Raw genomic sequence first — 12,267 nt, 5'->3', positions numbered from 1 at the left:
CCGCGCTGGCTTGCAGGCACGGGGGAAAATCAGAGTCGGGAGAGAGGGCCAGTAGATTGAGCAATCTTTACTGGACAGCCTGGCGGAAGCATCGGACAGCGGTGAGTGGTACCTGGAGTCTCATAATATACTGGCACCAGTTTCCTCTGAGCACAGAGGAACAATGAATCAGTAATATCAGTACTGGGAAACAACGATAATTTCAGTTTTGCGCTTCTCTGTTCGTTTTCTGTGCTTAACAGTTGTGTTGCTTAAGTTATGTGGTGTTTTCCGAATAGGTTTTCTGATTGTCTTATTGGAAAGAGTACTCTAGAATGTCTGCCAAACATAACGAATAACGGTGGATTTAATATAAATAAGAATTAATCACGAAGTCATTGGTGATGTTAATTTATAAACGTATTGAAACCAGCCCGGGAAGGAGCGGGTGGACAGTGTGTCCCGGAATGGGAGGGAGGGGTCCACACTTTCTCCGGGAAACTGTTTCAACACTGCACAGGAGTCTGGGCAGGGTTACCCCTTTGTCCATACCCGTTTAACTGTTTCCTCGCTATTTTTGTGCCTCTTTTAAAACTCAAAGCTTAGGCTGATAATTGATGTTATCTACCTCTTTACGACGTTAAGCCTCTGACCCTCTCCGCAAACTGACCAATTTGTGTAAAATGGACTTGAAAGGTACGCTGTTGTGACAGTCTGGGGCAATGTAAGGACCGCATAAAAGCCAGTGACATTGACAAACAGTTTTGAGAAAGCACAAAGGGAAATGACATGAGTGGGATTCCCATGCGATTCTTTTTCCTGCTTTCCCATCAGCTTTGTGTTTGACGTCTTGTCAAAATAAAAAGCTGACGCTTCCTCGTTGTGCGCCGGAGGCGCATTTACCCCTGCGGTAAGGGGCTGGCATGGCCCGAATTCAGCCAGTGGTAGCGATTCAGTATTTTTTCCAACAAAACGGACATATGTTTACTTCAGAACGAAAAATGCATTTTGTTCAAAATAAAAACGAGATATGTCGCCGTAATAGCACGATTAGACTGTACATAATTATTTTTTCAGGATGTCCTCAGCTGTCACATCTGTAACATTCAGAAAGATGAAAAAAAAAAACCGGACGTATCACGTAAATTCTGTTTTAACTGAGTGCCACAGCCCAGTTTCGGTTCGTGTTGGTCTGAGCGACAGTGGGCTGGTAAAGCGAGCTCTTTGTGCATCTGCGGCGAATTCCGTGCCCTACTTTCTCCTCTCGCTCGAGCCCGGCTTCTCGCGCTCTCGTCGCGCCTTTTGTTCGTCCTGCTTGCCGTGACCGCGTGCTTGCTGCCGCTTGCCTCCTTGTTGCGTGGGATTGCGTTTGGAAACGCGTGGGACTGACGCGCAGCAGCTTCGCGGGACGACCGATGGTTAGACTGGACAAAGGGAGTGACAAATGAGCATCTGGTCCCAACGTCCTTGTAATCATACTCATATGCAGAGGCGTTGTTAGGATCTTGAAACATTGGGGGCTTAGCTCCAGGGCCGGCCCAAGCATTTATGGGGCCCTAAGCAGAATTTGATTTGGGGGCCACTCACCGCCTTGGCGCTGCCAATACTATTGACTATTGTCAATGCTTGACCAGTCGCATACCTACTGTAAATCTAACACACCCATTATCAGTTTTATTAGTTGTAGCTGTGTCACTTACATTATACCAGTGTCTGCCTGGCATGTTTTTACCCTTCTACAGTTTTTAATTTTAAAAAGTAGTTAACTTGCAAGAGTAGTCTGGTGTTAATTTGCACTTTAATATTCACAGTTATACTTTAAGAGTCATTTTAAGAGACTGATAGTGTTCAGTATAAGTTTGCTGTTTTGTTGAATTTAATCATTTGTAAAACATTAATGTAAATGTTTGGCACGATATTGACTTATATTGCATGTTACATGAACGTAGTCGGACCCAGAATGGTAGAAAAAACACTCACTCTCTCGGCTCTGGCTGGTGCAAATAGACCACTGCAGTCCATCATTTGAGCACTCTTTTAAACTTCTGAGCTAGGTGACAGGCTTACTATTTTCATGAATTTCACCCCAGAACGAAACGTTTTTGGGCAAAATTCGTGAGGTGTTTCGCTGTGTGGAAGCCTAGCATAAAAGTAAAAAGCAAGCAGATGCGTTCTGTCCGACATTATTTTTTCCCCACGGAATTTACCCAGACTTTCGCTACGTAGCGTTCGGTTCCCAAACCTGTGGAAATGCGGGCCGGTTCTCAAAAGGCACCAAGGCAGTACTGGCTCCGCACCGGCACGGGCACCAGCACCGTCCAAGTGGAAAAGCGCTAACAGAGAACCCAAAACGTACATGCGTTTCTGATTAACGATATCATATTATTTTCGATTGTTAATGTATGATCGGAATGACAGATGAATTGATCCGGGGCTATTTTTTATTATTTTTATTGTTGTAAAAAATGAGAGAGAGAGAGAGAGAGAGAGAGAGATCCGGGGCTATTCATAAAACATTCGGGGCTGTAGCCCCGGACGCCCAGGTCTAACGACGCCACAGCTCATATGCAATAGTGAATTCAAAATCCCCTCACAGCCGTCGCCGTACACAAAATCCTTGTATAAGCCTGAAGACCTCAAACAGGCTACAGACTGACAAATGTGACCTTTGTCAAAAAAAAAAGAAGTCCCCATTTTGTACAACTATCTACACTCCTTGGTATTGCAACAGCTCAATTCAATTGTTTAAACATTTTTTTTATGAATTCAGTTACTTTCAAATGGAACTGTAAATAAAGAAATCTCAAAAGCATGGTGGTTTTACATTGACAAAACTCTAGGATAATTCAGCATTATCACGAATAACATTATTTAACAGAAGTGAGCGGTCCTGTTAAGTCTGATCAAAGTGATGATATGGTGTTGCTTCTGAAACTTTTAGTTTCCGTCTCTTCCCATCCTCTCAGGGACAATACATTCTCTCACTCAAGCCATCAGTTCCACTCTTAACTGCCTCCCTCTTGTTTTATTTTATCTGTCAAGATAAAGTGAGTACTGGTCTTTTATTATACCAACCTGTAATTATACTTTAAGAATACACACCCATTCTTTTGTCGCTTCTTTCTCTCTCTCTCTCTCTTTCTCTCTCTCTCTCTCTCTCTCTCTCTCTCTCTCTCTCTCTCTCTCTCTCGCTTTCTCTCTCCCTCTCGCTCTCTCTCTCTCTCTTTCTCTCTCTCTCTCAGGTACTGAGTGGTGCATGTGTTTTGGAGCATTATGGCTCCGCGGCCGTCCTCAGGAGAGTTATGGGGTTTGCACCTCATGCCCCCACGCATACTGGTGGACTGCTGTCTGCCCAATGGTATGCTGGTCAGTCTGGAGTGTCTGAGAGAGGCACCACTCATCAGTATCAAACAGCAGCTCTTCAGCGAGGCCAGGAAATACCCCCTCTATCACCTGTTACAGGTAAACACCACCTCTATCACCCATCACCTCTATAAACCCAACTCTCCTCACCTGATACAGGTATATAGCCCATCTATTACTTTCTATAGGTATTCAATACCTCTGTTACCTACTACAGGTATACTACAGCTCTGTTACCTGCATTTGGTATATACCTCTTCCATAACTGCTTACAGGTATATAACATTTCTGTGACCTGTTAGAGGTATACAGCACTCCCAACCCCTTTAACACTTCAGTGGACCCCCTCTGACACCTTCCTTAGCTTTACGACTCCTCTGTACAACTGTCACCTCTCACCAGTGTACAAGATGTGTATCACATTCTGCAAATATATAACAAACACACTTATGATGTGCTACAGGTACCCAGCACCACCTACCTGTCTCTCTGTCACCTGTCACTTATATAGAGGCTAATGTCTGTACATAGCTCTCTAAAACATGTCCATGTCAGTTTATGTAAGGTATTTTGTGTCACATGTCACTACTGTCCAGTGGAGATACTGTATGTTGCTCTAAAGCATGGATTTCCAACTTCCCCCTTGAAAGATGACACTTTTGACACTGTGTTTATTGGCTGAGATGATGCTCACTCACTGATGATGTTTGCTGTCGGTTGGCAGGAAGAGTCATGCTACATATTTGTGGGCGTGACCCAGGAGGCGGAGAGGGAGGAATTTTATGATGAGACACGACGCCTATGTGACCTTCGTCTCTTCCACCCGATCCTGAAGGTCATCGAGCCACTGGGCAACCGTGAAGAAAAGATCCTCAACAGGGAGATTGGTATGTGTGCGTGTGTGTACGTGTGTGTATGTGTGTTAGGGAATGAAGACGTCAGGGTGCTGTGTGTGTGTGTTAGTTTCTTCAGTGCTTATCCTCACTGATCTAAACTGTATATGTTTTTGTGGTTGTTCTTGTTGTTTTCTACAGGTTTTGCAATAGGTATGCCAATCTGTGAGTTTGAGCTGATGAAAGACCCGGAGGTGCAGGATTTCAGGCGGAGTATTCTGAGTGTGTGTAGAGAGGCCATGGAGGAGAGGGAGGGGGGCGGTGCTCACACACAAGCCCTCTATGTCTACCCCCCCAATGTAGAGTCCTCACCTGACCTGCCACAACATATCTTCAGCAAATTGGACAAAGGTCTGTGTGGGTGTGTGTGCATGTGTGTATGTGTGTGCGTGTGTGTACAGACACTTCATATCAAAGGGTTGCCTTCGCAGTTATTTGAACTGAAATTATTTTCACCCACCAATTTTTTTCATCTTTTTCTCTATGTACATGTAACACCATTTTCCCTGCTTCGATTTCTCTGTCTCCTCTTGCAGGTCGCTTAATCGTCACTATCTGGGTGATTGTGTCTCCTTCCAATTCAAAGCAGAAATACACGCTGAAGATCACTCACGACTGTCTGCCCGAGCAGCTCATCGCTGAAGCCATCCGTAAGAAGACCCGTAGCATGCACCTGTCTGCGCAGCAGCTCCGTCTGTGTGTGCAGGAGTATCAGGGACAGTACATCCTCAAAGTCTGTGGCTGTGATGAATACCTACTGGAGAAGTACCCCCTTAGCCAGTACAAAGTGAGTGCACAGGAGATCTGAGAGCGTTTAATTCCTTTCAAGTGTTAATAGTGGACTATATAAACACGTTTTTTTTTTTTAGTGTTTGTGGGATTTATGCTAACCAGAGTAAAAGCTGCTATGGGAGCCCTTGAAAGCAGAACCCTCCCATAAGTAACAATAACAGAGTATGTGTTCATGAATACTACATTTAGAAATAAAATACACTGCAAAATCAACACTCAAAATTTGACTGTGTATATGAATGGATATTAAACCTTGAATGTTTTAATGAAGTATACAACTCTAATAGCAGTTTACAATACCCTTCTCTCTCTCTGTCTCTCTCTCTCTCTCCCTCTCTCAGTATATCCGTAGTTGCATCACAGTTGGTCGGCTACCTCACCTCATGCTTGTATCCAAGGACAGTCTATATAGCCAGTTGCCTGGCAACTCTTTCATTGCCCCCTCTTACAGCCGTCGTACCCCCCAGCCCAGCCCGTGCCCAGGAGGAGGTGACCCCAGTGCCCCACGATCACTCTGGGCATTCAACACCCTGCTCAGAGTTCGCCTGCTGTGTGCCACCTATGTCAACGTGAATATACGAGACATTGATAAGGTGAGAAAGATAGACAGACAGATAGATGCACAGAGAGTTAGAGAGAGAGAGAGAGAGAGAGAGAGAGAGAGAGAGAGAGAGAACTAAACTCAGTTCATTGAAGCTGAACTGAATTGCAGGAAATTGAATTGAAATGAGCAGATCTGAGCTTAGCTGAGATTTGTGATGTGATCTGATATGATTTGATTTGACCAGGGATTTGATCTGTCTGCCTCTGCCACAACTAATGGAAAGCTGCATTTGCCTTCTCTTGTGTGTGTGTGTGTGTGTGTGTGTGTGTGTGTGTGTGTTTGTGTGTCTTGTGTGTGTGTGTATATGTGTGTGTGTCTGATGTGACAGATCTATGTTAGGACAGGCATCTATCATGGAGGAGAACCACTATGTGACAATGTCAATACTCAGAGAGTACCCTGCTCCAACCCAAGGTAGGAAACATACACATACATACACAGACACACACACACACACACACACACACGCATGCACACATGTAATTATTGTTATAGTAAGCCTTTTACCCATGATAAAATATGCTTCCCCCCCCCTCTCTCTCTCTGTTTCATCTCCTCCTCAGATGGAATGAGTGGTTATCTTATGATATCTATCTTACGGACCTTCCTCGCTCTGCCCGTCTCTGTTTGTCCATCTGTTCAGTAAAGGGTCGCAAAGGTGCCAAAGAGGTAACCTGTGACCTTTTGACTCACCTTGATCCTCGATTTATCTTACACACTGTAGTGAAAACACTACAGTACAAGATTCATGCACAGCTAATGCAATCGACTCCCCACTGTTCAGCAACATACAATTGCAGCCAAAGATTCCCATAATCCTTGTGTGTGTGTGTGTGTGTGTGTACAGGAACACTGCCCATTAGCCTGGGGGAATGTGAATCTGTTTGACTATAAGGACACACTGGTGAGTGGGAAGGTTGCTCTGAGCCTGTGGCCAGTTCCCCATGGGCTGGAGGATCTACTCAACCCCATTGGAGTGGCGGGATCCAACCCCAATAAGGTTAGAGCTTAGGCATCCACGTTTCTTAGAGTGGAATTACAAACCAAACTCTTAGAACTGCTACCTTCCTATTTCTTCATTTTCGGTACTTTTCATCCCTCCTCTCTCTCTCTGTCTGTCTGTCTCTCTCTCTCTCTCTCTCTCTCTGTGTTTCTCTGTAGGAGACTCCCTGTGTGGAGTTAGAATTCTCCTGTTTTAATCAGACTGTGATTTTCCCTGACGAGCAACAGATTGAAGAACACGCCAACTGGACCATCTCCAGAGAACTGGGCTACAACTACTGTCTAGGCCTGGTGAGACACACACCCACCCACGCATGCACGCACGCGCGCACACACACACACACACACACACACACATGCATGAAGGGGGTGGGGGGCAGAGAAAGAGAGAGAAAGAGACAGAGACAGAGAGGGGAGAGCTGAAATGTTTGTCAGCTGATGTTGTTGAAGTGGACAGTGATAAGTAATCACAATGGGGTCAGTGAGGTTGACAACACTGACTGTGATAACAGTCCTGTGAGCTGTGATTAAAATTGTATTAAAACCAACATTATGTTGATTATATTGTTACTGTTGAAATAACATCATATTAATGTCGTTATTGTTGTCTTGCCTAAACCAGAGCAGTCGTCTGGCATGTGACAGCACGGTCTCACAGGTGGATGCGGAGCAGTTGCGAACTCTGTGCAGCAGAGATCCACTCTATGAGCTGTCAGAGCAGGAGAAAGACTTCCTCTGGAGACACAGGTCCACAAACTAAAACAATGCTCTTCTGATCTGTGTGTGTGTGTGTGTGTGTGTGTGTGTATGTGCGCACTAATGTTAGAACACTGCTGATTAACATGGTTCACCTCCTCTACAGACCTCACAAAACCGATGAATTATTGAACAGCTTATGATATGCACAGACAGACGAACTGTTGCCCTCTTTTTCTCTAGGCATTACTGTGTGAATATTCCAGAAAGCCTTCCCAAACTACTGCTGTCCGTCAAATGGAATTCTCGGGATGAGGTGTCACAGGTACAAATCCAAAAAGAAGAAGAAGAAACGCATTAATATATTAAATAAAATTCCATATGTAATCACTATTTTAACAATCTGTCAGTTTCATACCCAAATCCCTCAACATTCTTGATCTTGTTGTCTACAGACATAATGTTTATTGATCTTCTCTGTTGTTTACAGATGTACTGTTTGTTGATTTTTTCTGTTATTTACAGATGTAATGTTTATTGATATTTTCTGTTGTTTACAGATGTACTGTTTGTTGATCTTTTCTGTTGTTTACAGATGTACTGTTTGTTGCGGGACTGGCCACTGATGCAGCCTGAGAGTGCTCTGGAGTTACTGGACTGTAATTTTCCGGACCCCATGGTCCGAGAGTTCGCGCTCCGCTGCCTGGTACAGGGACTGACTGACGACAAACTCAGCCAGTACCTGCTCCAACTCGTACAGGTCTGCGTGTGTGAACGTGTGCATGCTAATGTTGCATGTATGCATGCAAATATGCATGTATACTCACTGCCTGTCTTTATGAATGAATTTCACTCTGTCTCTCTGTCCGTCTGTCTCACTCGCTTTATGATAGGTGTTGAAGTACGAGATGTACCTGGATAACCCCCTGGCACGATTCCTCATTAAGAAAGCACTGACCAATCAGAGAATAGGACACTTCTTCTTCTGGCATTTAAAGTGAGTAAGATGAAGGCTGTTTGTGTACCTGTACCAGGTCTGACATGATTAAGATAAAAATCTGTGTGTGTGTGTGTGTGTGTGTGTGTGTGTGTGTGTGTGTGTGTGTGTATGTGTGTGTGTGTTAAGATGATTTCTGAGTTCTGACAATTTGAACATAATGATATGATGTCAAATGTCTGCATGTATTAGGTATGTGATTTTAATGAAGAAGAAAATAAGAAAATGAAAATAAGAGATCAAGATAAAGTATAGAGGTGATGACATAGAAGAAGGTGGTGATGATGATGATGATGACGATGATTGTCATGATGATGATGATGATGATGATGATGATGATCATGTGTGTTTAATTGTGTGTGCGTGTATGTGCAGGTCAGAGATGCACAATAAGACAGTGTCGCGGCGTTTTGGGCTCCTGTTGGAGGCCTTCTGTAGGGGCTGCGGCATGTATCTAAAACACCTGAACAGACAGGTGGAGGCTATGGACAAACTGGTCAACCTAACTGACACTCTCAAACAGGAGAAAAAGGACGAGACACAGAAGGTGGGTCACCTTGACAACACACACCTCTCCACCTCCGGCCCCCAGCTGTCAACACCGAATGACACTGAAACATGACACGTTGGGTACTGCTGCTGATGAGGGTTGACATTTTTTAACACTCACATCAAAAATTCAAACCTCCGCCCCTACTTTTGCTTAACCTCTCCCCACTTATATTTTATGTAGCAGCTGAAATCTGGGAGCTGTCTCAAAGCCTTTCAATTTCTATTTCATTTTCACACAGTAAAACCAAGCTGAGCAAATTAAATTTGTATTTTACGGGCCTTTTAAGAGAGGAAAAGGACAGTGCTCTTTTGTTCTGTAGAGACACTTCCAATAAGGGAATGGAGGTGCTGCTAGAGAAATTTCTCCCAAATGTCCTTTTTTGCCAACGAAGAGGTGTCATACTGTGATGTGACACTGATACTCTCAGCTCTAGATATTTCTATCTGACAGAAAAACTGTGACTACTAACAGCTGTTGCAGAAAGCAAGCCAGTCAGTGTGTGTGTGTGTGTGTGTGTGTGTCTGTGTGTGCATGTGTCTGTGTGAAAGCAGGCCAGTCAGTGTGTGTGTGTGTGTGTGTGTGTGTGCGTGTGTGTATGTGTGTGTGAAAGCAGGCCAGTATGTGTGTGTGTGTGTGTGTGTGTGTGTGTGTGTGTGTGCGCGCGCGTGCGTCTGTGTGAAAGCAGGCCAGTCAGTGTGTGAGTGTGTGTCTCTGCCACTATAAACAACACTTTACAGCCAGGACTTAGCACAAAAAATGTCTTAATGTGTGACTTAACCCTGCTGCAGAACAGTCTTCTTCTTTAATATGTGTGTGTGTGTTTGGTGCAGCCATGACAGAACTGGAATGGTGTCAGCTATGTTATCATTTCTCAGTTTTGAATTGAAAAAGACAGTGTTAGTCATGCCGACACTGCTGGATTGTACATCAGATCGCCTCAGCCTTTCCATTCAGTTTGTGTGTAAGAGCTTCTAACTGATATCACAGGCAGAACTTTCTCTTCTTTATGTTCAGCAAATGCACCGTAACAGGTTTTAGGTCTCTGTATATTTGCGTTTTGGAGAACTGTATGATGTTTCAGAGAAGGCTAATGCCCTGTGCTCCTGTTGGCTGTCACAGACGCAGATGAAGTTCCTTGTTGAACACATGTCTCGACCAGACTACATGGAAGCACTTCAAGGTTTTGTCTCCCCTTTAAACCCAGTACACCAGCTGGGAAACCTCAGGTACACACACACAGACCTGGACACACACACACACACACACACCCCTCCATTTCCCATGTTTGTACAAACCTTAGCCAAAGAAGAAAAAATGAGACAGTTTCTCTCAGCTAATAAATAATGCAGCACTTACAGGATATACAGAAGTCTGAGGTTTTGCCCCTGATAGTCTTCTCTCTATTTTTTTTTGGTGGGAATGTATTTGTCCTTCGATAACCTCCTTCTACCGCTCCTCACACTTCCTCCCATTATAATCTCAAATTTCTGCCTCTGTATTTCTCTGTCCTTTTCTGTCTTTCTCTGTCCTTCTCTCTCTCTCTCTCTCTCTCTCTCAGGTTAGAGGAGTGTAGAATCATGTCGTCAGCAAAAAGGCCCCTATGGCTCAACTGGGAGAACCCTGACATCATGAGTGAGCTGCTCTTTACCAACAATGAGATCATCTTCAAAAATGGAGACGGTGAGACAGCTGTGTGTCTGTGTGTCTGTGTGTGTGTGTGTGTGTGTGTGTGTGCGTGTGTTTGTGTGTGTGTTTAAAAGACAGATGGAGCTTTTATCTCAGAGTGTAAAAGGAAAGCCACTGCATCATATGACTTATTAATATCATTATTTATTCATATAGCGTCAACACCCTTAAGAGTGTTTAGAGAAGGGGACGTGTTAGAATTCCTGAAAGTTGTGTGTGCTTTTGTGTGTAGGTTTGTTAATAAAATGAAGGAAAACCAGGAGTTAGGGGGAAAAAAATGAAGTGGTGCTTAAAGACTCCACTTCAGATGAAAAAAAAAATGACTACACTTACAGAATTTAAGCCTTGGAAAACAAGAAGCTAGAGCTCTTTTAAGCCTTATATAAGATTATGAAATGTTAATATAATTTATCTCATGCTATAACGCTTGTAGACACCGAAAACCGCAACTCAGCGTTAGACAGACAGGAAAGAGTAAACCAATGGAGAGAAGTCCACTAAATGAAGAATCTATTCAGCTAAAGCCTGCCCTAGCTACTCTTTCTCACCCTGGACAGACAAGCTGTTCCCGTGACGATGAGTTCCAAATACCTTAGTGTTCTGCCAAGGCAATGAAGTCAGAGCTGAGCTCTGTTGTTAAGACTGTGACTAAGGCTTCTAAGTGCCTGCATTCTCTAACTCTGATGGCAAGGAGTCCCCTGGCAGCTGATGACCCATCAGACATACACTGCATGATGTTCAGATCCCACCTGGAGCGTGATAATTCTCTACTGGCAGACTGGACACAAAATGATGAAGTTTTAATAGACAGAGAGCAATAAGAGGAATTTTAGAATAAACAAGCACATCAAAAGCATTCCACTAAACCTTCCAGAAGGTAGCGAGGCCATTGTGAGATTAGTCAGTGATACATACCAGCCAGACTAAAATGAGCACCACAAATTTGTCCCAACCGCATGGAGTGAAAATACAAATCAGGCCCACTGGGAGTAAAACTGTCACAGATCAAAACAAGGATGAATGACTTTAAAAATTCCACCTCAGGGACTGGCATGAAAGTCATCAATAACAAGTGATTCTTAAAAGAGGAATATTCACTGTTTTTATTTTAGCATTGATGTTTTCTATGTTTTGTACTGTGGAAAATTCAGCATAATTTAGTCTATATATTGAGTCAATATGGATCTTAAACTAACAGACAAATTAATCTTGACAGCTTTAGGTAGGAGTGTGTTATTTACTGGCTCTAATCATGCAATACATTATCTTCCATTACCACACATTCTTAACATGCCATTATTTGTATGTGTGTGTGTGTGTGTGTGTGTGTGGTCTACAGATCTCAGGCAGGATATGCTGACTCTTCAAATCATTAAAATTATGGAGAATATTTGGCAGAACCAGGGCCTTGATCTCCGGTGAGTATTTCAACCAATCAACGCCTCCTTTTCTCATCCTTTATGACTCCCTAGTAATTTATCAGTACAATCTTAATTCAATATCAAAACACTCTGATAACCTGATGTCCAAAAATGCTCACACAAAAACCACAGACAGACAGACAGGCACACACACACACACACACACACACACACACACACACACACACACACACACACACATACAACAGTGCTCTAAGTAAATGATCTCTATGTCTGTTTCATTATGTGTGTAAATACGTGAATAGAATCTCTCTCTTTCT

At 43.5% G+C, this 12,267-nt stretch overlaps 1 protein-coding gene across 1 annotated transcript in view; it reads left to right on the top strand.

The window, feature by feature from the left end:
* Positions 1 to 3,238: 3,238 nt before the first annotated feature.
* Positions 3,239 to 12,267, top strand: part of LOC115811328 (phosphatidylinositol 4,5-bisphosphate 3-kinase catalytic subunit alpha isoform) — a 10,431-nt gene continuing 1,402 nt past the window's right edge. Inside the window, exons 1-17 of the mRNA XM_030773485.1 lie at positions 3,239 to 3,441; positions 4,067 to 4,229; positions 4,377 to 4,586; positions 4,772 to 5,022; positions 5,369 to 5,620; positions 5,960 to 6,045; positions 6,195 to 6,300; positions 6,479 to 6,631; positions 6,793 to 6,924; positions 7,256 to 7,380; positions 7,573 to 7,654; positions 7,925 to 8,089; positions 8,223 to 8,326; positions 8,702 to 8,873; positions 9,999 to 10,105; positions 10,438 to 10,559; positions 11,905 to 11,983. Coding sequence (XP_030629345.1) covers positions 3,253 to 3,441; positions 4,067 to 4,229; positions 4,377 to 4,586; positions 4,772 to 5,022; positions 5,369 to 5,620; positions 5,960 to 6,045; positions 6,195 to 6,300; positions 6,479 to 6,631; positions 6,793 to 6,924; positions 7,256 to 7,380; positions 7,573 to 7,654; positions 7,925 to 8,089; positions 8,223 to 8,326; positions 8,702 to 8,873; positions 9,999 to 10,105; positions 10,438 to 10,559; positions 11,905 to 11,983 — 2,498 coding nt within the window. The 5' untranslated portion in view covers positions 3,239 to 3,252. The remainder of the gene's footprint in view (positions 3,442 to 4,066; positions 4,230 to 4,376; positions 4,587 to 4,771; positions 5,023 to 5,368; positions 5,621 to 5,959; positions 6,046 to 6,194; positions 6,301 to 6,478; positions 6,632 to 6,792; positions 6,925 to 7,255; positions 7,381 to 7,572; positions 7,655 to 7,924; positions 8,090 to 8,222; positions 8,327 to 8,701; positions 8,874 to 9,998; positions 10,106 to 10,437; positions 10,560 to 11,904; positions 11,984 to 12,267) is intronic.

This window comes from Chanos chanos, chromosome 5 (assembly GCF_902362185.1).
Source record: "Chanos chanos chromosome 5, fChaCha1.1, whole genome shotgun sequence".
Classification (NCBI taxonomy): Eukaryota; Metazoa; Chordata; class Actinopteri; order Gonorynchiformes; family Chanidae; genus Chanos; species Chanos chanos.
Note: the sequence above shows the minus strand (reverse complement) of the source record. Positions and strands in the feature narration are given on the sequence as shown.